The 27,070-nt window shown below is 52.1% G+C and overlaps 1 protein-coding gene across 1 annotated transcript in view; it reads right to left on the bottom strand.

The window, feature by feature from the left end:
• Positions 1-462: 462 nt before the first annotated feature.
• Positions 463-27,070, bottom strand: part of DNAAF5 (dynein axonemal assembly factor 5) — a 41,031-nt gene continuing 14,423 nt past the window's right edge. The window contains exons 5-13 of the mRNA XM_077140379.1: positions 20,748-20,980; positions 19,790-20,002; positions 15,991-16,134; positions 14,529-14,697; positions 10,340-10,487; positions 7,571-7,721; positions 6,456-6,612; positions 4,608-4,799; positions 463-1,104 (exon numbers count right to left, since the gene is read on the bottom strand). Coding sequence (XP_076996494.1) covers positions 977-1,104; positions 4,608-4,799; positions 6,456-6,612; positions 7,571-7,721; positions 10,340-10,487; positions 14,529-14,697; positions 15,991-16,134; positions 19,790-20,002; positions 20,748-20,980 — 1,535 coding nt within the window. The 3' untranslated portion in view covers positions 463-976. The remainder of the gene's footprint in view (positions 1,105-4,607; positions 4,800-6,455; positions 6,613-7,570; positions 7,722-10,339; positions 10,488-14,528; positions 14,698-15,990; positions 16,135-19,789; positions 20,003-20,747; positions 20,981-27,070) is intronic.

The following is a 27,070-nucleotide window of genomic DNA, read 5'->3' as shown; positions in this document are numbered from 1 at the left end:
GCTGTCCTCCGCCTGCCACTGTCTCTTGGTCCCAGGACACTGACTGCAGGAGGCCAGGCTTGGGCTCACGTGGAGGCCAGCACAGGGCCCCACCTGTCTCCGACTTGGGGGTCTGGACATGTCTGGGGGTGGCCCTGACTTGTTTCCAGGCCCACGGCTGCGGCCAGCTCCCAAGATGCCTTCTGGGAGGTGCAGAGTGGGTGTGGGCCTGTGGAGACCATTTCAGGGGACCCCGCACCCCACAGCTGGCACTCTTGGGCATCTGGCGGTGACATTCAACGGCAAGAGGCCAGGGGCAGATCTCTGTGGGCTCCCAGAGTGGGGAATATGGCCGGCCGGGGCCATAGCCCCTCAGCCCTGAATTCTTGAGGCTGGATCATTTTGAAATTAAATCCAAAGAAGAAATGAGCAGTTTCTAGAAATGTCAATTAATTGTCAAACCCCACAAAGGAAACTACAAAATAAAATGATAAATATTTTAATTAAATTTTGAACAGCAAAGTACAAATGTTAAATAAAAACACACGCAGTATCTTCTTCCTCCAGTGGCCACAAATCCTGCCTCGTGGACAATGCCCCTGAGACGACAACTTTCAGGCACTTGTGTGTAGAAAGGACTAGAGAGTAAACTCCAGCGGCACTGCGGGCTGTGGGAGCACCCAGACTCACACACCAGGCCTGTCCTCAGCAGTGAGCACAGCTGACCTAAGAAAAAGCAGTGACCTTACTATATATTCTTGTAACACTTGAGATTCCAGTATTTTTAAAATGGGAAAAATTCACCAGTGACAGCTGAAGAGGTCAGGCTTCCTTCAGTCTGTTCGCTGAGAGTCAGTGAAGAAATCCTTCCTCGTGCCTTTTGCTTTTTTCCCCCAATATCAACAACTGCCTGGAGGGCACCTGAACAGGGTGGGGGCAGCTGCCACGTGGGTCTCGAGCTTGCCGGGCTGGGGACAGAGTGGCCATGGTGGAGGCCTCAGCGAGCAGCCCGCAGGTGCTGCAGGAGCCGCGTGCAGTGGTCGGGGGAGCGATGCTTGTGGGCTGCGGCCTCTGCCTCCGGCTCCAGGAGGTCGGGGAACAGGACACTGCCCTCTTTGAGGACCTCTGTGAAGAACAGAAAACCCTGAGGGCATGGCAGGAAACACGAAACCAGCCCACCCCACCAGGCCCTGTCGTGGTGCTTCCACCCAGCACACGTGGGAAGTGTGTGTGGGGCTGTGCCGACGCGTGACAGCAGCACAGGAGGACAGAACTACTTCCGGTCAACTGCCCTCGCAGAGCTGCTGGCCGTGGGAGGGCAGAGGGCCCTGCTGGGGGTAGGCAGAGGCACAGGCCTGTCCGGAGTGCTTGGCCGAGGGCGGCAGTGGACGATGGACAGCGGCTGTGGGTGGAAAGCAGCCGGGTGAGGTACCCGGACAGAGGAGACCCTGGGCGTGGTGAAAGGAAGGAGGTGCTGCCCCAGCTCTGCCAAGCACCACTGGGAGGTCAGGTTGGATGCCCAGAAAGAGCGTGGGGCTTGGCAGAACGGCAGTTCTGGGTGTCCCTGCCACGGGCTGAGTGGGGTCCGAGAGGATGGGGCAGAGAAGCTGGTGAGGCAGCGCAGCCACACTTCCTGGGAGCAGGGGGAGGGGGAGGTGGCAGAAAGAGACAAGCAGGGAAGTGGGGCCAAGGATTCTGTCCTCGTGAGGATGGGAGGGATGTCAGAAGGCCGGCAGGTGGGGAGTAGGCCCTGAGCATGTGGGGAGGGAGGGCAGGCGTGTGGGGAGGGACAGAGGGCATGCATGGGGAGGGAGGGAGGGCAGGCGTGTGGGGAGGGACGGAGGACATACATGGGGAGGGAGGGAGGGCATGTGAGGAGGGCAGGCCGGCATGCATGGGGAGGGAGGGAGGGCGGGGCCTCACAGCACAGCCTGGGGGTGTGACCTGCAGCTGGGGTACTGGAGGAAGCAGAGGTGGGTAGTAGTAGGCAGAGTGATCCCTGTCACAGAAAGCAGGGCAACTGGGTGGAAGATGGGGCAGGGGGTGCAAGAGATGAGGAAACTGGGGATCTGGGAGATCAGGATGAAACTGGGGCCTCAGAACACTGAGGCCATGTGGCTTTTTTTCTGTGTGTGGAGAGGTGGAAGAGGTGGAGGAGCTGGATGGAGGTGGAGGAGCTGGAGGAGGTGGAGGAGCTGGATGGAGGTGGAGGAGCTGGATGGAGGTGGAGGAGGTAAGATGGAGATGGAGGTGGGATGGAGATGGAGGAGCTGGATGGAGGTGGAGGAGCTAGAGGAGTTAGAGAAGGTGGAGGAGCTGGATGAGCTGGGATGGAGGTGATGGAGGTGATGGAGGTGATGGAGGTGGAGGAGGTGGAGGAGGTGGAGGAGTTGAATGGAGGTGGAGGAGTTGGATGGAGGTGGAGGAGCTGGATGGAGGTGGAGAAGGTGGAGGAGCTAGAGGAGGTGAAATGGAGGTGGGATGGAGATGGAGGAGCTGGATGGAGGTGGAGGAGCTGGATGGAGGTGGAGGAGGTGGAAGAGTTAGAGGAGGTGAGATGGAGGTGGGATGGAGATGGAGGAGCTGGAGGAGTTAAAGAAGGTGGAGGAGCTGGATCAGCTGGATGGAGATGGAGGAGTTGAGATGGAGGTGGAGGAGCTGGAGGAGGTGGTAGAGGTGGAGGAGCTGGAAGAGTTGGAGAAGCTGGAGTAGCTGGATGGAGGTGGAGGAGCTAGGAACACAGGAAGTGGCCCTGCACCTGGTGGAGCCACAGGGTCAGGTCCTCTGCCCACTGGAGGGCAGGGCTAGGGAGCAGAGTGGGGTTTGCTATGCAAGCGAGAGTTTCTGTTTGGGATGATGAGAATAGTCTGGAGATAGTAGTGAAAGTTACACAACATTGCCAATGACTTAGCGTCAAAGAACTGTTCACTTAAGATAGATAAAATGATTTCTGGGCTATGTATATTTTACCACACCTGAAAATAAATAAAATTATTAAAAAAGAAAAACCGCAACAGTGAGTCTTGGCCTGAATCGAAGCAGTGAAACCAAATGTCACCAGTCACCTTGATCCTAGATCCTACCGTAGACTCATGGTTTAAAAACAAAGCAAAACAACAAAACAAAAAACAACAGATTTTCCTCAAGAATGTCTTTGAAAAGCAATAAAAAGCATTGCTGTCATCATGTCTGTTCTCAAGTACACGCCTTGCAGCGCTGGGGGCCAGCAGCTGCCTTTCCACCGAGTGCCATTTAGACTCAGAAGGATCAACGACTAAGGAACAAGTTCAGACTCGGCATCTGGCAGAACGCTTTCTCACAAAAAAATGGAGGTAGTTGGTCACTTCAAGGAAAATGACTAAAAGTATTTGTTGCTAATGATAAAATTCAAAACTTCAATTAAAAATTAGAATTATAGAAAACTTGTATCTACCACAAGCTTCCCAGCTCCCCAGTTTTTGCTGAGCCTGATGCTAACAAATCCTGCATTTTGGAATGTGTCTCAGCAGGAGGAGTCGTTAAGCCAATGCATTGGCACTTCCTAGGAGCCCGGAGAAGGGTCTCCACGCCCACAGCCAGTGGCCGAGGAAGCCACACCGTCCCGCTGTGGTGCGGGGTCACAGCACAAGGCCCTAACGAGCTGCACAGCTACTGAGACACTCATCTCTTCAGACTCCATGTCCGCGGAGGCGGGCTCTGCCACACACTTCAGCCCAGACACCACAACCCACCCGACTGCAGGGTCACCACCAGGGGCCAGGTGTCTCCATCAGGCCAGGTGCCAGAGAGGTTTGAGAAAGCAGGAACAAGGCCAGCGCTCAGGCTAACGATTTGTTTTAGAAAATACATTTTTCAAAAATACATGTCATTTATGTTACTATGCGATGGTTTTATCATTTTAAATATTAATATATATATATTTCTTTTTTTTTTTTTTTTTTTTTAAAGGAAAGACAGAGAGAAGGAAGGAAGGATAGAAGGAAGGAAGGAAGGAAGAAAGGGAAACATCTTTAAACATTTTCTTGTTTTATTGTATTTTGTTTTTTTGTTTTTGTTACATGGGCTGGGGCCGGGAATCGAACCGAGGTCCTCCGGCATAGCAGGCAAGCACTTTGCCCGCTGAGCCACCGCGGCCCGCCCTATATTTCTTTTTTTTTAAATATTATTTTTAAGCTTTCTTGATCTTAACTTCTATTGCAGTAAATACCAATGGACGTCAGCCACACAAAGGTTTTGGGGATGCCCCTAGTTTGAGGCTCTGCTCTGGTTAAATGGGTTCCTGTTGGCCGCAGCCCACTCTGGGTGGGTGTGAGGGCCTGGTCTCAGCCCCACCAGGCCCCTCACTGCCAAGCGGGGCTGCCTGGAAAGTTGGGGCATCTGAGCCATGCCAGGGCCCGTCCTGGCCAGTCAACCACAGCCCAGTTTTTGGGTTTGACTCAGACTCAGACCTTTTAAGCAGCAGGGGCCTCAGGGGAGGAGGGTCTCCGTCCTCACTCTGTAACCCCCTCCCTGGGAGCACAGTAGGCTCTCTGGCCCACTGCCCTGCCGACACGTGGCCTGGGTGCCTTGGCAAACAGCAACAGTAAACACCGGGCGTAGGACGTGCGGCGGGTCGGGAAGGCTCTCACCCAAAACGGCGTCCTGGATGCAGCTCTCGGGGTCGTCGAGGTAGACCAGAAGCTCTCTGTACAGGTACTGCACGTCCCCTTGGCAGGCAGACTTCCTCCCCCCGTCCCGGACACACCTCAGCCATGTGGCTAAGGCGGCGGCAGCTGCAGCCCTCACTTCGTTGGACGCATCGTCTAGGCGTTTCAAGAGCTCTGAAAGAAAGAGGCCAGGATGAAGAGTGAGGAAGAGTCCAGAGCAGAATTTACTTACTGGAAGGTAATAAATCACTCCCAGGAAGCTCAGGTCCATGGGGAGTTCAACATGCCTCGAACTCGCCTACAAGCTACTGAGGGTAAAGCTCCCAGGGACCCTGGATCAGTTGGCTGGAGGCAGGTGTGGGGTCAGGAGGCAGGTGTGCAGGTGGAGGGATGTTGCAGGTGGAGGCAGCTGTGTGGGCAGGAGGCAGGTGTGCAGGTGGAGGGAGGCTGCAGGTGGAGGCAGGTGTGCAGGTGGAATAAGGTGTGTGGCAGAAGGCAGGTGTCCTTGGGGTGGCCTTCGGTCCTCCTGCCCTCCCACGTGGGGGTGAGTCGCCACACACATTGCCCAAGCGCCCAGACTTGACACTGAAAAATAAGGGGACCCAAGAGGAACCTTCTGTGACGAAAACAACTACACTGCAATTTATGGCAAACTGCACAACTGCTCAAACACTTTCAGTCCTCTCACCGGTTAGTTCAAAGTGTGTATTTTCTTGTTTTAAAAAGTGAGCAAAACCCCGAGTATTCTGACAATCAACGAATCGCATCTGACTGGATTCACTGTCTCAAGACCGTGACAGCACAGATGAAGAGGATGAATGAAAGGCTGGCACAAAAACAAAAAGCCGAGCACGCAGGGGAACGGAAACACAAACTTTGGATTTCACTGAGAGGTGGCTCAGCCCTCATTGTCTACTTTCAATCTGAAAATCCACGACAGTTTTCGCTTCTGGGAACTTCGGAGCTGCCACTGTCTCTTCCAGCATCATTTGTCAGTTTCCTTCTCACGGAGCCCAGAAAAGCGCAGGAGCCTCTCGGTTTACACTCCCCGACTCAGTTTCCCTTCCATGGCTCTCAGCTTTCCCTGCACTATATTCTGAGTGAATTCCAAATTATCTTCTTCCAAGAAATTAGTTCTTTGGCCACATTTGTTCTAGAATTATTCAAAATATTGGGTTTTAAATTTCAATGACTGTATTTTTCATTTCCAGGAATTCTTAAAAAGCATCTTTTAAAAACTGCTAAATATTTCTGGTCCGCAAAACATCCAGATAATAATGAAAACCCACATATGCACAAGGCAGTTTCAGAACTGAGGAGAGCAGGGCCCATGCGCAGACGCACGTCCACCAGCCCAGCCCTCGTCCCTTCTCAACTGCTCCAGAACTGGGGTCTGGCCTCAGGCCCCTCCCTACAATGTCTGAACGCCGTGGCTCCTTCTCCTGGCTGGCTGTCCTGTACCCCCATCTGTCTGTGTGCTCCCAGCCTGTTTGAATGGATGTTATTTCAGCTTCTCTGGGTTTCAGCCTTCAGGCACCAGCTTAGAGGCAGGTGTCAGCACTCGAGCGGTGCTGCTCCCCCACGTTGCTTTCCTCACGCTGAGGCACCTGCGCGCAGGCCCCTCTCCAGGTGCATGTATTTGGTGGTCTGCCCCCGACGCCCGGGCATTGTCCTGTGGTCCAGTCCCATGGCAGTGGCTCTGGAGTGGGTGCGCCTGGTGCCTGCACTGCTACACTGACCACCTCACCGCTGCCCACCCCAGCCTGCCTGTGTGTGGCAGATAACTACCAGATTCAAATATCCTATGTTCCGAAAACAACAATGTCCTACCAGGATAAACCTTGGTAAATTTTTCCAGATCAATCACAACTCCTGAGGTCTTTAGAAAGGCGTTTACAATGCAGCACGCCATGAGCCGGGTCGCCTGGGACTCTTCCTCCAGGGTGCTCAGAACCTGAGGCATCAGTGCTTCCTGCACTTCCAGTATCTGCAGCCAACAGAAGAACAGAAGACACTGTGTGTGGGCACACTGCCTGCTAGGACGTGATTTTAAGTCAAAGGTCATGGCATTTGGGATGCTGCTCTGAATCTTTATTTTAAAGTTCAGAAAACGTGAGTGAGTTTTGCTGACCTTGGCCAGCTGACTAACCCCCTACTCCTCTCCTGGCCCTCTGCTCTGTCTCTGTGCGTGTTTGCCTGTTGTAGGTGCTGCAGGGAAGCGGAGCCATACAACACCTGTCCTTCCATATGTGGCTTCTCTCTGAGCATCACATTCATGAGGTGCAGCGATGTCGTCACGTGGGCCAGGACTTCACTCCGTGCAGCTGAGTAAGGCTCCACTGCACGCCAGCAGCGTGTTGTTTACCCCTCACCTGTGGATGGCACAGGCTACCTCCACCTTTCAGTGGGTATGAAAAATGCTGCTACAAACACACACAGGTTTCCGTGGGTCTACCCAGGAGTGGATTGCAGGCTCACGAGCAATCCTGCTCGGGGTTATGCTCCCAGCGGCAGCGCAGCCCCTTTCTCTCTCCACGTCCTTGCCACCCCTGGCTGTGCCCTAGGTGGGAAGAACAGCCGTCCTCATGGGCCAGGCTGGGTTTGCTTGGCGTTTCCCCAGGGACTGACCAGGGCATCTTCTGTGGTCAGCTGCTTTCTAAGATGACCACCACTCACGAGCCCTTAAGGTGCAGACAGCGCTCAGCTGCCCCAACCAGGGCCTCCAGCACTGTACCCAGCATGCTCTGGGAGATGTGGCCACCAGGAGGTGGTGCTGTCACATCATGAGCCCCTGGAGACTGCCCAGGGCCAGCACTCAGAGCTGCCCAGACTCACTGGCCCAGTGGTCTTGCACACAAGGCAAGGCCCACAGCAGGCCCTAAGAAGGGTCCCCTCTGCACGGGCTGCCTGAGACCCCGCAGGCTGGAACATGTCAGGAGCGGTACCTGCTTGGCCGACAGGGTCTCGCTGCTGACCAGGGCCCAGAGGCAGGACACGGCTGCTGTGCGGAGGGCTGCGGCGGTCCTGCCCGCACGCCACTGCAGGTTTGGAGCCAGTAGGTCTTTCGTCACCGTCTCGAGGTAGCTGTGAAACTGCCTGGGGTAGAGGCCAGAAAGCAGGGTGAGGGGCCAGCAGACTTCCATTGAGGAGAAACTTTAGACTGGGGGTGACCTATGCCAGGGGGAGAACAAGCAGGAGCGTGCAGATGGCCCTGCTGCCCCCAGCCCCCCGCAGCTCTGGCTCAGCTCCTCCCACCACACTGCCTCTGCCCCCTCCCCAACCCCTCAGCCAGGCTGCCCCAGGCTCATCTGCAGCCAGAGCAGACCCAAGGACCCACCTGCTGCAGGCGCTCCGTGCACCAGCAAGGAGCACGCATGGCCTGCTCCCAGCGTTAGGGGCCGAGCGGGGAGGTGCCAGGGGATTGCACTCCCACAGGACCATCCCACACGTGCTGTAAAAGCCACGTCCGTCTCCGACCCACACACTCCACCACTGGTCCTCTGGCTGCTGCCCCCTGCCCCGCACGCACACTGCTGCTCCTATTCCACCTACAGCAGGTGCATTCCAGAGTAGCGACCAAGGTGGAAGGGCACCTGGGGAATGCTGGTTTGGCTCCGGTGGCATACAGGTATTCGATTACATTCCCAATGTCAATTTCTAAGCAAAGGCCTGTCATGGCCACACAGTGAGCCAAGAGAGAGGCTTTGGGGATGACCTGCCCCCTGGCCCCCTGGCCCGGGGAACCCCAGTAGGCTCAGCCGCTGTCAAGTAGCACAGAATCTGCGTTCTGAACTATCACCATGCCGGGAGGTTAAAAAAAGAATAGACTGCTTTCAAAACAGTCTGCCTCTATAATGAGGACATGCCAAGGAGACTTTCAAAGGGCCCTCAAAACCCAGCACTTCAAAGGGTAAACCCGCTCTCCCTGGGGAAGAGCAAATCAAACCCAAGTGGTGAAACGTCTGTTAAAAGTATTCATCACCTCCTGGAAAGCAGTTTTCAAATAAAAAGCCAGTGCTTGGGGCAGGCCCTTCCCATGGGCTCCCCTGGCCTTCTCAGGCAACCCCCAGGGCAGCACAGGCTGGTGAGGAAGGAGGCTGGCCTGTGAGGGGATGGGCTGAGAGCAGGGAAAGGACAGAGAAGTGGACAGGGCACGGGAAGGGAGCTGAGCCATACATAGGCCAGCAGCAGTGCAGAGCTGGGGGCCCTGTTTATATGGGGTTCAAAAGGGCTTCCCCTTCTCCCACACACTCTGAAATGAAGGAGCCCCCTCCTTGCACCAGGGCTCCTGAGGGTCTCTTTATCAGCGAGTAACTGGGTCTCTGGAAGCATTTAGGATGCCAGGCTGTGCATCCCGATCAGAAACACCTGAGGCTGGTGGCCGAGCCCACCCTCCTTACACCTGGACCCCTCCTGACCCTCAACCTGTCACCTGTGCAAGGCGGTCTGCGTGGCGCCCATGTGCATGTCCCCCACCCACACGAGGATGTCTGCCAGGGCACCTTGTCATTTCAGCAGAGCCGCTTACCTATTTTATAATTCTGATACCCCCTTTTTTTTTTTTTTTTTTTTTACCTATGGGCAGGTACCGGGAATCAAACCCGGGTCTCCGGCATGGCAGGCGAGAAGTCTGTCTGCTGAGCCACTGTGGCCCACCCCTGATACCCTTTTATAATGCTAAAAATCAAAACCAAATGGATATTGTTTTCACTCTTCCTGCCGAAGAAGCAGCTAACAGCTTCACTTACATAACTGTGGTTTGGATGACGGTCTCCTGACCCCTATTCCTCTCTTTGGGGAACATGCCCCAAACCCAAAATCTGAACTTCGGAGGGTCCACTCTGTTTTTAGGTGGAATTTATTTCCTCACACGTCTGAGATGTTTCTGAGCCTCAGGGGTCCTGGCCCCCGTGGGCTTCCAGCTGCTACCAGCTCTGAGCTCATAGCTTCCCACGGCTGTCTCTTGCAGACGAGCAGGGAACAAGGTCCTACAACACGAGGGGCTGGCAGAGGCCGGCAGCAGAGAGCAGAACAGGTTACAATCAAAGAGGAAAGGGGGGACGGCCACAGCACATCATGGAACCTTGCAGCATGCTGCTGTCCGCCGCTGGCGACATGCTCCTGGGAGCCTGTGGGCCGGATGGGACTGAGATTTCCATCCCCGCCTAGAACCCAAGCGGGGCTGGCACCAGCGGCTCCACATCTCCTACCAACCTGCTCCTGGGGGACTCCATCCCCCAGCCTCAGCTGTGTCCTGAGCTCCTGCCAGGGACAATCTCGGGCTGGCTGGCACATGATTTCCGTCAGCCCGCCTGGCTCTGTTAGTATTTACGGCTTATTTCTCTTTCCCTCTGTGCTTTTTGTCCACCTCTCCTGACTCCAAAGCCCTGAGATTGGAGCCCGTAGTGTTTTACTCTTAGCCTGAGTGAGTCTTCCCAACACTTCTGCTATTAAGGGTAATTCAATCAATTCTTTTTAGGTTTGAAAGGAACCAAAAGGTTTCTCAAGTTAGAGCAGCTCACACACAACCATGAGCAGTGGATGTTCCCTAAACTCTTCCGTCCAGCAGCGTTTCAGTGACTGCACTGCAGCAATGGATGTGTGGGGGCACAGCCGCGCTCACGCAGACACTCTGCTGGACAGACAGCATCCTGGAGGGCGGGATGTGGGGCCTACACCCCCACCCCGATTCAGGACCCCACTGTGGTACCTACCCTCGAGAGTCCACTGTATCCTTGGCTCGCAGCAGCACGTCCGCCAGGAGGGAAAGGAGCTTCAGGCGCATCTGGGGGTCTCTGCTCGGCTGGAGGCAGCTCCTGAGTGCGGGCACCACGTGCTGGAGCGCGTCCCCCAGGGCGGGGCCTGGAAGGCAGGCAGCTGGGTAGGCACCTGTCCGGGGGGAGCCCGAGGTGGGGGCGTGCATGCCAGGGGGAGGGTGCCTCGGGGGGGCGTGGGTACCAGGGGGAGGGTGCCTCGGGGGGGCGTGGGTACCAGGGGGAGGGTGCCCGAGGGGGGCATATGTGCCTGGGGTGGGGGGAGGGTGCCTCCCCAGGGGAGAGGTGCCTGCACCCAGCAGGAGGAGGTCCACAGGGTGCAGCTTCATTGACGGACTTTCTGGGGAGACCGAGAGGGAAGCCGGCGAGCGAGGATGGCCATGGAAAATGGCTCCGGCTTGTCCCTGCACCACTGGTTGCTGGCTCTCCTATAACAACCTTCTCCTCTTGGGCATGTCGACGGGTATCAAAGAAAAATAATCCCAATAAAAATAACTTTTATCAGCTTTCTAGTTTTCCAAATTCTTAGCAAAGTTAAAAAAAAAAAAAGTGAAACAATATTTGCAAGATTGATGAAAATCAACTCCCCAGACCCTGCAAAGTATTGACTACTTGTACAGACTGGGCTCAAGCGAGGCACAGCCCTCGGTGCTGGGAAGGTCCCTGCAGGCCCACCAGGACAAGTTTCTGGTGTCTGGACACAACTGCACTTCCCCAGCTGTGCGCTGTGCTGTCCTGCTCCCTACCCAGTTCAGTTTTCTTTCTTTATTCTTCTTTTTTCAATTGTAAAATAGAACATAAATACAAAACGCAGAAAGAAAAAAAGCAAAAATTTTTAAAGCACACTTCAACAAGTAGTTACAGGACAAATGCGAGTCTCCATGAGCTACCATGCCACCATCTCAGGCTCTTCCTTCTAGCTGCTCCTAAACACTGGCGCTAGAAGGAATATTAATAGAGCGATTCAGCAGTCACACTCGCTTGCTAAATCCTGTTTTCTGTTTTAGCTCCTTCTCCTTTCACCCTTCTCCCGATCCACAGGGATTTCTGGGCAATGCCCACTCTTTGCCCCGTTGAGAAGGGGGCCCCATTAAAGGCCAGGGGGTGTGACAGGCTGTGGGCCCTCTGGGCTTCAGAACCAGTTCAGTTTTACCACATATTTTGCCACTTGTGTAATAAGGTGGAGAACAAACAACTAAAACCTTTGTTCCTTTAAGATACAATGCCTCAAAGCGAAAGCAGGAAAGAGTTGCCTCGTGGGTGCTCCACAGGGTCTGGGGGAAGAAAACGGGAAAACAGGAGAAGCTGGTGCACAGCACATACGGGAACGTCCTGCCTCAGTGTTGTGTTTAGTGGGCACAGGGCCTGCGCGGCTACGGCTGTGCAGTGCGACCCTGGGGGTGAGACAGACGGGCTGGCCCCCCAGCCTGGCCGGCTGCACTGGAGATCACTGGAGACCCCCATCTGCCCCACATCGTTCCTGCAGGTCTCACGGAGTTCACAGGAGGCGAGAGGCCAGGGTGGCCTGGGGACACATAGGCCGCCTGAGGGGTTGGGGCAAGTATGGGGGGTCACCTACAGGTGTCCGGTGGGGCCCTGAGCGTGCGGGGCTCGAGGCGCACACAGCCCCACCAGCTGAACCGCACTGGCTGCCCTCTCCCCTGCCCGTCTTCAGCCACCACGCAGGCCTGCCTGATGGGGCCCTCCCCAGCCCCAGGACGCCCAAGGCCATCTGCCGCAGTGCCGGTGCGTGTTCGGCTCTGCCTCTGCAGTCCCTGTCTGTGTCACACCACATGCGTGTGCCTTTGATGTCACTGTGGGCTAGTCCTGTCAGACACTCAGGCCACCTACAGTTTCCACAGCTAAACAGTGCCCGGCCAAATCTCTCCACAGCTGGGTTTTTCCTAGGACAGATTCTCAGCATCTGGGTTGCTGGGTGAAGGGTATAAACAGGGCCGACTCCAGACACGTGGGGTGAAGCCAGCCAAGCCCGAGGCTTCAGGTGGTAACGGCACATGTGCATGTGTGCACGTGCACTAAATTTGTATTTTTAGCCTAATTTGACATATTTAAAAAATGGCACCCCAGAGTTTCAAATTCATGTTTACTCATAGAAAATTATTTTCTACTTGAATATTTTTCCATCTGCCTGCTTAGTATTTGTATTTCCTCTTCTTTATACAATCAGATGTTGTGTCTCTCTCTGGGGGAGGGTTAATGCCTTCGGCCCATTTTGTGTGAACTCTGTACATAATGGAGATCTTAAAGAACATTTTCCCAAGTCTCTTTTCCTTTTATTTTGGTTTCTAATGTATACATAGTCAGATCTATTTCTTTCCTTCATAGTTTTTTCTGCTAACTTTACCAAGTTTAAAGAGCCACTCCTTTTTGTATGTTGGAAATATTTTATAACAAAACTTAAAAGTTATCTTTCAGCCTCTTTCAACATGAAAAAGTTAGAATGGGCATAGCCCAAATGCCCCTAAAGAGTAGGAGAAAGATCAAAAAGGTGATGGTGGAGTTATACCGAGAAGGTTTAGAAATGAGTATGAATGCTGAATCATTAAATTGATATTTCTTTTAGTCTCCAGTATCTTAGAGCAGCTAGAAGTAAAAACCTAAAATTGTAGAATCATAACCCATACCAAACTCTGAAATCTCTTCTACAAAACGAATCATTGTGATGTGCTTTGAAATTCATTGCATTTTTGTATATAGGTTATTTTTTCACAAAAAAGAAAAAAAAGCCGATTGTGATGATAAATGCACAGTTATACGATGATACTGTGAACCACTGATTGTATACTTTGGATGATTACATGATGTGTGACTATATATAAATAAAAAACAATTTTAAAAAGTTATCTTCCTATAGAGTTTTTACAAACATGGAATTCCAAGTTTTTATCTAGTTGAAAAATTGTTTTAATCCCTTTGCTTTCTCTGCTCATTATGGAAAAGCGAGAAAGTGAAGACTGAAGAGGAAAAGTGAAGAGAATCACTCTCTGAGAACAACACTGGGAGGACTGTGTTATATTCCCCTTGAGACTCTGCACGCACATGTGAACACAGACAGGACGGCAGGGCAGTACAGGTGGGCTGTGGAGCTGGAGTCCTGTGGCCCCTCTTGCCCAGCACTGCACTGCCACCATCTCCCTGGCCTCTGCTGTGAGAGACGAGTCAGGGCCCAGACGCACTGTGTGAGCAGCCCCGCAGCAGGGCGGCCTCGTGAGGAAGACCCTGCCGCCCACCACCTTCCTTTCTCACGTGGAACGGTGCTCTGCGTAGACTGAGCCCTTGGGTCTCCTGCGCAGAGCCCCTTCCTTTCTCACGTGGAACGGTGCTCTGCGTAGACTGAGCCCTGGGTCCAGAGCCTTGCTAGGACAAACCGACAACACCCACAGCTGGGCCATGCCAACAACCAGAGCGGGCAGCAAGGTGAGGCATGGAGGGTAAGCAGGGAAGGCCACGGGGAAGTGCTGTGGCCATCTGGTTTGACGCCTGAAGAGAAAGAACTTACTTCAGTGAGAAACCACAACCCTAACTCCCTAACTCGCTACTGTGTTTACAGCCACCTGGGAAAGCACAGGGCATACGCCCTAAATCATGTAAAGCACTGCTGTCTCTTTAATGAGCAGCTTATTAGAACTTTGAAGTGTGTGTTCTGTGTCTGTAGTCAAAGTATCATAAGGCGAGAAGTGTGCATTTCAGGAAGCTGCCCTCATGTACAGGCTTATGGAAAACCGATAAAAATGATGGAGACTCAGGCGGACTGGGAAGTAGACGAGTCTCCACTGCCACACACTTAAAATAACCTGGTTGGACATGCTAAATTCTGCCAGAAAACCTGAGATGCATTTGAAGAACACAGGTTATAAAAAAGGCCAAGAAAAATCACATTTTCAAGGTTTAACATAAAAACTGAGTGTGGGCAGACTTTAGAGAGCCACGTCACATGAAGTTTTCAGTGTATTGTGCTGGGCATGTTTAAAGCTTCTGCTTCCTGCCACACTTGCTCCCCCTGGCACAGAGACGATGGTCAGCTCTCTGCTGCAGGGGTGGGCCCAGGTTCAGGTGGCTATGTCAGGCTGCCCCCCAGCCCCACGTGGCCGCCACGGGAGGGGCTCACCTGCGTGCGCGACCACCACACTGAACTGCGCGAGCTCCACCGAGTGCACGGTCCAGTCTCCCTGCGTGGGCACCAGCCACTCCATCAGCGAGCCCACGTGCTTCTGGAAGAGGCCCTGTCTGTCAGCGACGTTCTCCACTGCGGCCAGCGAGTCCATCGTCTCTTGAACCTGAGAGTCAAAGTCAGAGTTCGGAATAATCCCAAGTTTAAGGTTCAACCCCCTCCCCCCTGGACCCATCTTCCCAGGCGGCCAGAACACCGCCAGGTCAGCAGGCAGTCCGCGGGTCAGCACTACCACTGGCAGGAGCACGGACAGCGGAAAGCCTGAGAGCCTGAGAGCCAGGACTGTAGATACTACTTAAGACTCATCTTCATTCATGCAGTGACAAGGCTGACTGCACAAGAAACAACAGAAAAGAAACAAAGATGTTTTCCTTAAAACTATAGTCCCACACTGGTGTGAGAGTAAGTGGGAGCTCTCAGGAATCTGCTGCCCAGGAGAACCTGGGATGGGCAGAGGCTGGTCTGGGGAAGGAGGAGAGAGAGATGCAGTGATTTAGAGCTGGTAAACGAGCTGTGTCTGCTCTGTGTTGTCACCCCCACGCCCAAAGTTAAGAACTGGGCAGATGTTTCTAGGGGGAGAAGAGAGCTGGAGACGGTGAAGTGATGCAGCAGCAGCATGTACCCAAGACCCTCCAGGCGGCCTAGCCAGTCCTCCTCATAGCGCCTTCCTAGTACTTGGCTTCCACTGCTGTCTTTGGCCCTATCAACAACAAGCTGTCTCCTATGACACATGCCCTCTGGAGAGAGAAATAAATAGCCCCTGAGAAAGGAGACGGAGGGAAGGGAGACTCCTTCAAGGTCCCAGCTAGGGGATGACAGCCACAGCCGTCCTGCTGTTGCCTGACGGAGCAGGCTGCAAAGACCCTGCTATGGGTCGCCAGGAAGACAGGAACCAGGAGGGAGAAACTCAGGCCCTCGGCTCCATGAGCAGCTGCGAGATGCTGCAGGACGACCGCCAGGCCTGAAGGCTGGGGGTCCAGGGACACTCAGGCTGGGCCACAAGCCAGCGGACAGAGGCTCCACGTGGAAGGGGCTGCAGTTCAGACAGGAAAGGGTGGGCCCTTCTCCCACGCAGCGTGTGCTTTTTAAACCTAAACATGCAGATGTGAGGTTACGATAGTTTTATTCTTTGTGTGCTTCTTTTGCAATAGACGCCAAGATTAAATAGCTGTCTTCACCGAGATACTAAAATAAACTGGCAGGTGGGGGGATGTACAACTCTGTGTGCCCCCTAAGGCCATGTCCTGAGTGACTCACTCCAAATGTTCTAAATTCCTTCATCTCTGCTACTCGGCTCAAGTCAGGCATGTCTGTGGCTTGGAATTCAAGAGCAGGAGGGATTTACAGAATGGAGGAATGTTTCATTGAGAAACGAGCTTCTTGGCTGGCGTGCACTCACCTTCGCGCAGAGGTCTGGGGCCCCGGAAAGGGCGAGGAGTGTCACCAGCACCTCCATGAGCTGCACGCTGGCCCCACAGCAGTCTTCCTGACACACCTCAATTACAGCTTGTACACAAGACAGCAAACGTTCCAAGTAAAGCTTCTATAACGGGAGCAAGAAGTAAAGTTAGCCACCTCCTGGGTCTCACTTCCTTGCTCGCAGCACAGGAGCTGGACTGAAGAGCTGACTGAGATGAGAATCCCAGGGCTCACCTAGCAGACCACAGGAGACTTAAGACAGCGACGAGAGGCCATGGCCACGCAATGCCGGCCTGCCCGCATCGACCATAAATGGCATTCTTTTAGACAACAGGGAAAACAGAACATGGACTGGATGCGAAAGAGTAAGTGCTGATTCTGTCAAATATTTTACCGTATTTCAGTTGTTAGTGAGATATACCATAGCGTGTACAAATGAAATAAGAGGATAGACTGGATTTGCTTTTAACGTTGGTTTTTTTTTTCTTTGCATGGGCAGGCACTGGCAATCGAACCCAGGTCTCCGGCATGGCAGGTGAGAGCTGTGCCACTGCGCCACCATTGCACCACCCTGTCTCTGCTCTTAAACACCCCCAACCCCACCCCACACAAAGTAAAACAGAACAAAACAATGTTTAACAGGCTGTGCAGAGCACAAGAATGCAAGAGTTGATAGTTGTTGAAGCTGGGTGATGAGTACATGGGGGTCTGTTCTGCCATTCTCTCTTTTGTGTATTTTTGAATATTTCTATAATACAAGTTTTAACAAAAATAAATATTATTCCATGATTCAAAATGCACTTCTTGATTGCTGGAGGGGCAAGGCAGTAAGGCTTCAGCTCTGCCACTAAAACAGTTGTGTGTTCATCAAACTTTTCGACCACTCTAGGCCTCCGGCTCTCCAGCAGCAGCGTGGGCAGGAACGGGGGGCAAGACAGCCGTTTCCCAGGGAGCCCACTGCAGAGGGAACAAGAACAGCCGGAACGTCTACGGCACCCGCCTTCTATCGCACCCAACATGTCCATTTTACGTATCTCCTCAGGGTCAGAGCGAAGTGGGGCCGTGTTCATGTGCATCGTTCATAAATAGGGGCTTGGCAACAGATGAGTTCTGAAGTTCTGAGTCAGTTCTAAACTTCCCTGAGTCATTTATACATGATACAAATCATAGAGGTTTACAAAGAAATTCACAGGTCACGGGTTTGGCCTGTCCATTTCCCCAGACCCAAGCCTGGCCTAACCCAAAGGCCCTGCCACCTGGGCCCCATTCCAGGGCCCTGGGTCCAGACCCCCAAGAGAAGTCAAGATTGACGTTTTTACTCAAATCCTTACTCTCCCCATGCCTGGTTTCTTTTAGGTCTGGACTGACTGATTTTTGAGGACATGATTTTGGCTAATTTCTAGAACGATGTACAATATATAGTCAAAGAGCTATTATTTTTTTAAATTAAGTAAAATTATATTTTTTAAAAGATTATTGCTGTCTCATTGCATACCCACATGATGGAACCAATGGATCTGCACCCTTTACAAATGAACAACCTCATCTTCTCACCATGGCTATGGCAATGCTTCTTTGAGGAAATAACTAGATGTTTAAAGATTTCTCTATAAGGAAATAGCAAGGTTTAATCAGAGAATTTCCAACAACTACCCTCCACCACACACACACAAAGAACAAAAAAGGAAACAAAACACAGCTGGGAATGATACTCAATGTTGTTTGTCTCCTGAAACGATATGTTATTTGAAATTACAAAGATTTTAATTCAGTAAAGTTCTGGAGGCACTTATATTCTGAGGTCCCTTAACCGCTGTTGTCTGCAGCTGAGCAGGAGTACAGGAGCCATCCTCGTGTTACCGAGCAATCTCCTCATTTCAGTGACCTGTCACTGAACACACATACCTCAGAGAAGGGGGTCAAGTCCCCCTGAACTAAGCTCGGGGTGCAACACCTGGCTCGAGACACCTGGGAAGTTTCTTTTACTAAAAACCTGGCTCCCGGCTTCAGACAGACCCCGAGTTCCCTGGCTGGGTTTAACACAGGATTTGTGAAAATTGACATCTGTTCTTGGAAGATGTTCTAGGTCTCTTCTTACAGCTGAGCCCTGAATCCCCTGCTCAGGAATTATCAGCTATTTCCACAGGGCGAGACGCACCCTTGGCCCTGGAGAGAACACAGCGCTGTGTTCAACTTGGAAAGAGAAATGCCTCCGACCCAGACTGCACAGCTTCCTCCTTCTCACCAGAAGCTAAGCCTGTTGACGGCGTCCCCCAGGCCTGGCTCCCTGCGTGGCCGTGGGGATTGGGGCGAGAGTTGTCAGGACGGCCGGGAAAGCGGCTCCGTGTGCTAAGACTGGAGGATGTGGAACCAGGCACATGGCCTCAATATCATGAGTTAAGTGATAAGTTAAGTTTTATTTCCATCATGATGAAGCTAAGAAAATTACATTTCCTTGCCATAAAGTTTGTAAAAATATGAATTTAACAGCTATACAAAGTTCCAAGGAAAAAAATGCTTCTGGTTTGCAAATCCAGATAAGGAATCAAATTCACCTCCAAAACTTCTCATGAGTAAAAATGAAGAACTTATAGAGTCGATGTTCAGCCGAAGAGAAGGAAAAAGGGGGCGTGAGGAAAGCTGAAAGGCCATGTTAAAAGCAGGTTTTTGGAAAAGTTAATTGTGACACCAAGGCTGATGGCATAGTGATATTCCCTTTCGAAGCTTCAAGTCCATTTCTTCCTTGGTGTATTTTAGAAACTGCCTTTCAGGTTTCTTCAACTATTTTATAAACATGACCACTAACTTGCCACACTAATTTTAAAGGCGGAGCGCAAGCTGGCAAAGGGCCCCAGAGACAAAAGTGAAACTGCCTGCTGTGTTCCAGCCAGCACAGCGACAGTGGACGGCCCTGTCCTTTGGGTCTAGTTTTAAGGCCATGACGGTGGTGAAGGCCAGTGCCTCAGGGCACACAAACGTCTCCAGCAAGCAGCACAGGCAGTGCACTGAGGCAAAGCCCTCGTTCTTGACAGAGAGTTTCAGAAGTATACAACCCACAGTGCAAATTAACAGGTTTTAAGCTTATCATTCCAAACAAAAGCAAAATCTTATTTTTCTTCAACAGAAAACAATAACAACTTATTCCAAGTGATTAAACCTGACCACCTAGATTGTTTCAGCTTCAGATGTACTGCTCAATATAAAGTCAAATAAAACTTGAATAGCTAAACAAAGATTCCAAAAACAGTCTGCTAAGTCGTCAGGTCACTTACTGTACGCACGTTACTAGGAGGCCAGGGGATCCCAACAGACTCGTGGCAGCAGGGGAACTTGTGCCGCCCAATACGGCATCCAACATGCGGCGATGGGCCTGGGAACGGACGGCCAGCCCCCAGGGTGGGGGATGTGCCCCGCTGCAGCCATGGTGCCTGTCCTATGGATGGCAGAAGCTCTGGACGGGCACCATGGGCAGCAGATGGGCAGCAGGGCCACCCAGCGGGACCTTCTACTCCCTCCTCGAGTTTGCTGCCCGTGCCACCAGACCAGGCACAAGCCACCAGGGCTGACTACGACTGACGCGTGGCTAGTGTGACTGAGGAGCTGAATTTGGCTATGGGTGGTGAGGGCTGCCATGCAGGCAGTGGGGGCTGAAGCAGGAAGCACGCAGCCCCACATGGGTGGAGGCCCGTGGGGATGCTCAGAGCCAAGGGCAGCAGGAGGTGCCTCCACCTGGAGCATCAGGTGCCTTGCCCTGCTCTCCGCCCTTTCCGCCATCTTACATTTTCGGACTCTTGGCAGATGTACGCCTGGGCCAGCTCCCCGGCAACGACCTTCAGGTGGGGCTGGAGGGCATCTCGGGGGCAGCCGCGGAGGACTGCAGCAAGGACCAGGAGGCTGGAGGGGGTAGACGAGCGTCTCAGCATCGACAAGATCAGCTTCAGAGATACCTCCGGGCTGACGAACGTCCCGACAAGCTCGGCCGCCCTTGTGCACTGAGGGGAGAAACGGGAGGGCTGCTGTGAAAGCCCAGGAGCCCGCGGCCCATCACTGCCCCTCTCCACTACATCGTGCATCTGCCTTCGGGTCTTTCTTACTCTTTTTACCCTCATCAGAAACGGTCTCAGGTTAAAAAGTCTTCTTGGCATTTGCTGAGAATGCTCATGAAAGAACATTCCAAAAACAAAGGTTCCAAGAGAGACGCGGGGCTCCTCTCATGCTCATTCTGAACTCCCATGGGGAGAGCGTAATGCCCAGCAAACAAGACCACCAGCAAGAAAGCTGGGTCCTAGCAGGGTTTTCCAACTCATCCCCTTCACCTGAGACCAGTGACTAAACTTTCACCATCGGTGGTTAAGCCACCAGTAGACCATGTGGCCGTGGGGCCCAGGCCCCGGCTGGGGGCTGAGGGACGCCAGGGCTGAGTTCAGACCAGTCTGCAACACAAAGGAGAGGGCCCTGAAGCTGGTTCACTGGCCTTTGTACCCTGCCCTGCACGGTGCTCCTGAGCATCCAGGCAGTGAGGAGGGACGACCCAGCCCAGTTGGGGCGCCTGACCTTCCCAAGGTGCCCCACAGGTGGCTCTGTGCCATCAGGATGCAGGGTCTTGGTGCCAGTCACCACAATGACACGGCCTTAGGGCTCACGGGTTCATGTCTCAATGCATGTAAAGTGAAGCTCGGCTCCCCAGAGGTTGCTGACACAGACACCCGCCAGGGGTGGCAGGGCCGCGGCACCTACGCTGGCGAGCACGGCGCGCTCCTCGTCGGCGCCGGCACGGCACAGGGTCCTGAGCACGGCCTCCAGGTGCTGGGTGGCGTGGTCCTCCGCGTGCAACAGCAGCACAGCCAGGAGCTGCGTGGCCTTGGCCCGGGTGCCGGCCACCCAGTCGGTGGCGTCGTGGCAGACGGCGGGAAGGATCTTGGAGAGGTTTCGGAAAACAAGCTCCCGACAGCCCAGCACTGGGCGATGCTCTAGGGGTGAAAACACAAATCAAATCTCAGCAGCTGCTATCGAGAACAAATTACTGTACCCATCATTTAGACACACCTGAGTTCTGAAAACTCAAACAATTCCCACACCATGACCCAGCTCGGTGTGCGGACATACTGCTAGACCTCCCCAGCCAGACACAGGCTCACCTGACACCCCGGGGCCCTGGCCAGGCCGCCCGCCTTGCCCGGCACTCCGCTCACTCGCACTCCAGGTGACCAGTTCCCGAGGTCACGGTGCCATCTGGGTCAGCTGCTCCCCAAACGGCTGCAGCACTTTGCAGTCCCACCAGCAGTGGATGAGGCACCTGTGCCTTCCCGCCAAGCCTAGTGAGCATGTCCACTCAAATGTAAACTCTTGTCCCTGGCGGTTTTGATTTGTATTTTCCTAATGACTGATGAGCCCAGGCACATTTTCATGAGCTTATCTGCCCCATGTAAACCTCTTTGGTGATGTGTCTTTCAAATCTTTTTTCACCTGTTTTAAAAACTGGATTACTTCCTTTTGTGTTATTGATTTTTCAGAGTTCTTTATATGCTATGCATACAAGTCCTTTAACATACACATGTGTCCTCTATGGCTTATTATTTTCATCTTCTTGAAAATATCTTTCAGACAGAAGAAGTTTTACTCTGATGAAGTTCAATCATCAATTCATTCTTTCATGAACTGGGCTTTTGGGATGTGCCTAGGGAATGTTTACCTGGTCCAATGCTGTAGAATCTCTTTATTCTAGAAGTTTTACAGTTGCAGATTTCACATTTAGGCCCCTGCCACATTGTGAGTTAATTCTGACCTATTTCAAGCAGTGTGGACTCGGCTCACCTTTTGCAGTGGAGACCCAACTTCTCCAGCCCAACAGCTGAAAGACGTCCCTGTCCATGCCTCTAACAAACGTCAGCTGTCCGTGAGCGTGTCCACTTCTGCTTGTCCATCTTGACACCAACCACACTGTCTGGGACTCTGCCTTTTATACTAAGTCTTGAAACCAGGTGGCGTCAGTCCTTCGACTCTGTTATTCATTTAAAGTTTTGGCTCTTCTAGGTCCTTTGCATTTTCATATGAATTTTAGAGTCAGTTCATTTTCTACAAAATGTCTTTTTGAGTAAAATGATTCTGAGTAAAAGATTTTGGTCTTAAAAATTCAAAACAACTCTCAAGACAGAAATGAAACCATGATGTGTCACAATTTAAAGGTTTTTTTTTCGCATGGGTGGGCTCCAGGAATTGAACACAGGTCTCCGGCATGGCAGGTGAGAACTCTGCCACTGGGCCACCATCGCACTGCCCTAAAGGGTATGACTTAATTAAAAAAGAAGAGCCTGTACCATGAGACCCCCTTTTCAACTTTTATTCCTGTTACTTGTCTAATTTTCTGCTTTATTAGGGAATTAGCTCTAATCATTCACTTTTATTGGTTAAGTGAGCTTTTCATAATTTTGTAAAAAGCAAGAAAACAAAAAACCCAAGATGATAAATACACGTTTCTTCCTGACGATACATATACTGGACAAAGGCTGTAAAAGGACAGAAGGCATAAAAACCATGAGCTGGGGAAAGGCTGGCTAGTGGCCAGGCACAAAGCTGGGCCTAGAGAGGTATCTCTGAAGAGGCACTGACCCTCGCATGTGGTTCTAGAGCCCATACCACTGCACTGAGGCCCCTGGGAAAGGCTCTTCTGGACCAAGGGTCAGCACACTACAGCTCAGCATCCACCAGAACCCACTGCCCGTCTCTGCTGACAAAGCTTTACTGGAGCAGACCACACTTGCTGGACAGCTGAACAGGCTTAACAGCCAACCTAGGGCCTGCAAAGCCTGAAACTTTCGGTATCTCGTGTTTCATAGAAAACGTCTGTTGACCTGTTCCAGACTCTAGAACTGGACTTTACAATGTGGTGGCCACTAGCCATATGCACAACTAAATTTAGGTTGGTTAAATGTATGTAAAATTCAAAGCTCAGTTCTTCAGTCGCCGCAAGCCACGTTCTGAGTGCTCACTAGCCACAGAGGGGCAGTGGCTGCTGCACTGGACGGCTTGGTCATAGAACGTTCCCTCACTGCGGAAGCTTCTACAGGTCAGTGATGCTCCAGAACAGTCCAGAAGCCAGAGCACAGACAAGAAAGCATCAAACTCTACGGACCCAATGGTTCTCAACTTTTTTAAGGCTACAACCAACACTATGATAAGTGGTATCTAAGTACCATCTTGGTACGTCCATGTTTCTGTATGTCTCTGACTATGTACATTGGCTGGACCCTGAAAATGGAGCCAGCAGGGTCTCTGCTCCCTCAGACAGGGCAAAGAACAGCCCAATTTCTTTTTTAAAATGTATGTGTGTGTGTGTTTGCTTTTCTTCCCTGAAAAGGTAATATGGGAACATGGTTTTAAAAAAAATTCAAGACGTTCCAAGAGAATGAAGAGCCAAGGCTCTGTCCCACCCGCTCCACAGTCTCTGGATTCCCTTCCCTGTCCTTCCAGGACAGCTGTGGATGTGGATGGATGTGCAGGACTGACCCACCCCACCTACCCCACAGGACAGCACGCAGGTCAGCTGTGCCCAGGCAAGGCCCACGGGGTCCACGCCCACACCTGACCGGCCCCTTCAGGTCCCAAGGTGAATTCAACCTCTGGCACCTGAAAGCTACGAAGTCCCCAGTGGGAGGTATGGCTGTGAAGAGACTGCACTGAAAAGACAAGCACAGAGGTGCTACCATATGACCAAAGGCATCGTTTTCCCTAAGAAATGTTCTGATCGCCCTTCCCAAAGCTGCTTTGACGCAGATACCAGTCCAGGCACTCGAAGCCGCAGCAGCCCCTCGCTGAGTCTCCCCTCCCTGCACCTGCGCCTCGCTGACACCAGAAACTGCCACCGGCTGGGCCTCTCCCGCTGGGCCGGGGGGCCAAGCCAACGGGTGGGGGCTGTTCCTCAGGTCCCTGAGCTGGAAGCAGAGCCAGGCTACCACGTTGTCATGGGGTGGGGGGAGGGAACAATTCCTTTCCCTCTTTGTTGGGGGTCCTCAGTAAATATTTGCTGAATTCATAAAGCTTATTTTTGCCTCAGTGGGTTTTAAAAACTGCTTTACTGAGGGATAGTTGCCTGTCAGAGAATTCACCCATTTTGATGTGTCTTGGTGAATCCATACAGCTATGCAGTTGCCACCATGATGCCTTCACTACCCTAACATGTTCCCTCCGGCCGGTTGTGGTCCCCACCACACATGCAGCCCCAGACAACCACTGGTCTGCTTTCCGTCCCTACAGTCTTCTCTTTTCTAGAAACTTTTTGAATGGGCCTCCTTCCCTCGGCATGACATGTTTGAGATTGCCTCCCCATCGCAGCGTGTACTGGGACTTCCCTTTCTATCGCAGGAACAGACCACACTTTTGTTTACCCATCTGGGGGCTGACAGATGTGGCTGCTTCCACGTTGGCCATCCCCAAGTTATTTATAAATAACGCTGCAACAAACAGCCACACACGATACGGTGTAGATCTGTTTCCACTCTGCTGCGTATATATCAAGGAACGGAGCTGTACATCATATAAAAGCGTACATTAACATTTTAAGAAGTTTCCAGACTGTTTTCCAAAGTGGCCATGCCATTTTGCCTTCCTACCAGTGATGTGTGAGGGCTCTCGTTTCTCCACATCCAAATTCCTTTCCAGATTTGATTACTAATTGTTTGATTTATGAAACAAAACACGAGGTCAGTGTTTCTTGTCTATTTATCATGAAGTAGTTAAAAAAGTTGAATTCAATGTGACAGCAAAGGTAAACAGCCAGAAAATACCCTGAGGTCTAAAGCAATTATTAACTTCTTAAGTCCAGAGTCTAAAACCACCAGAAAGCTCAGCAAAGCTCTATTAATCTTTCCTGTGAAAACCTAGTTGCAGTCCTTTAGCAGCAAAATGTATGAAAAGATGATTTAAGTGGACAGAGCTGGCAACTGGGCAGAAAGCAAGCAGCATCAGTAGTTCAGCCTTCACATGACACAACAGGCAACTCAACTCAAAGGCTACTCAACCGTCAGCAAAAGAGAAGAGGCAAACGTACAAGGCCAATTTATTTTCATAATCAAAACAAAATCAAATACAACAGAATAGACAATCGTTTAACTTTGTTAAAAACCACAAGTGAAGGCAAGGAAGCGCCCGAACCCAAGGCGTGTCCAAGGAGAGGCACCGCCTGCAAGGGGCCTAGGGAAGGGTGGACAGGGGGTAAGAACCAGCAGTTGTGTCCAAGTTCAGCCTCCGTAAAGCGAGCTGTGGGGGAGGGCGGACGGCGCAGTGGGGTCTCACGGAGAACAGAACCCTGTCTTCCAGTGTCTTTCCAGTGCTGCTTCCCGTTTAGTTTCTCAATAATCAAAATGAGCAGGAGTACAATTCTCCTAATTAACATTTTCAACTCGTTATGGGAACTCCAGATTGGACGTTAAGAAACCACAAATCACCCTCTCCACCACTGATAACTCTCTCTGTTCTCCAGGAAGAAAGACCAGAATACTTGAGAAAACTTCAGGAAAAGCTTGGCACCCCCTGGGATCACGGTGGCCGCACTGAGCAGGGTGTCCCAGGTGCAGCCTCCCGCGCGGCGCCGGCCAGCGGTGTCACATATCAGAGGCCCAGCCATCTGCCCTAACGCCAGGACTCGCTAAATATTTACTCAGGATGTAGCACAGGCAGCTTGGGGAACTGAAAAGCACTGGCTCTGAAGTCAAAGGTCCCCCTACCCGTCTGTCCTTTCCGCTGGCCCCCAGGCAGACCGTCCGTGAGGAGCCTCAAGGCGCAGCTTTTGCTTCTCCCTCTTAGGCTCTCGAGGGTCCTGGTGGACATTTAGGGTGGCGTGATTTACCTGTATTTCCCACCTCATTTTCATTGCTACCAAACAACTACCTCCTGACCCTAAAGTGTCCTTTTCTGACGAGCTGAGCTGCGGCTGTGAGACAGACCTCCAGAGCACATGCTTCATTTTGGAATTTGCCAGTCACCATGAGAGGGAAAGGCCTCCCTCTCAGCCAATCTTTCTCCCACCCTTCAACAACATCTGGGCAATGGCCATTTTAATATCTTCGTGCCGGAAAGGGGTGTGGCCTTTTGGGGTAAAGGAATGAACCATGTTGATGCTCTTGGAGAGGCTGGCTCCTCGGGGTTTCAGGGCTTATCTGGCCTAGGAACAATTTCGGGCCTTAAGTTTCTGAAAAAATAAACTTGCTAGGAAAAACTTTTATAGAGTCTCAGATGGAGCCCTGTTTTTTTTTTTTAGGGTTTTCAGGACTACTGTTGGGTGGAGCTTGGCATACTGTGGTAATGTGCAGCATCTGGCTGAAGCCCACATACAAGTAACTTCCAGAACTGCCTCCCAACTCTATGTGAACTCTCCCAGCCACTGACGTTTCATTTTGTTCCATTTCTCTTCTCCTTTTTGGTCAAGAAGGACTTCTCAATCCCATGAGGCCAGAGGGTCATGTCCCTCCTAGGGGAGGACAGTGAGTTTATAAATCACATCAATTTTTTGCACAGTTAGACTAAGCTTAATTAATTGTAGACAGAAAAACAGTTCATCAATCTCTTTGTCTGCTGACCTGCATCAGACTGGGTGGGCAAACGGGGCAACAGGGTCCTGGGGGCTCACAAAGCAGTGGCCTCCCAGGAGGGGTGTGGGGGCCCCTGGAGACGCCGGGGGCTCAGGACCCAAGACCTGTGCTCAGCCCAGGGGTTGACATCCCCTCCCATTCTAGGACAAGCCTCGTTCCTGGTCTGGAAAAGAAGGACCAACAGGCACTTCCTGCTCCCTCTACATGGCTGTGGGCGTTCCCTACCAAAGGCACACACGCTTTCTTCCCTAATAGTCAGGTCCAGATCAGCATGGTCCAGGGTCCCAGACAGCAGCCCACAACGCCATCCTTCTTTCCTGCTGGTCTCTAGTTTACCTCTCCTTTTTCTCCTGGCACAGTGTAAAGTTCCCGACGACTTCTATTCAGGTCCCTCTGCTTTCTAACTACTTGGATGAAAACCTATCAGCAGAGCAGAGCAGGCTGTGCTCTCAGGCAGGGCATGGAAGCACGGAA

Source organism: Tamandua tetradactyla, chromosome 23 (genome assembly GCF_023851605.1).
Source record: "Tamandua tetradactyla isolate mTamTet1 chromosome 23, mTamTet1.pri, whole genome shotgun sequence".
Taxonomy (NCBI): domain Eukaryota; kingdom Metazoa; phylum Chordata; class Mammalia; order Pilosa; family Myrmecophagidae; genus Tamandua; species Tamandua tetradactyla.
The sequence above is the reverse complement of the archived record's forward strand: the minus strand, read 5'-3'. Positions and strand labels throughout refer to the sequence as shown.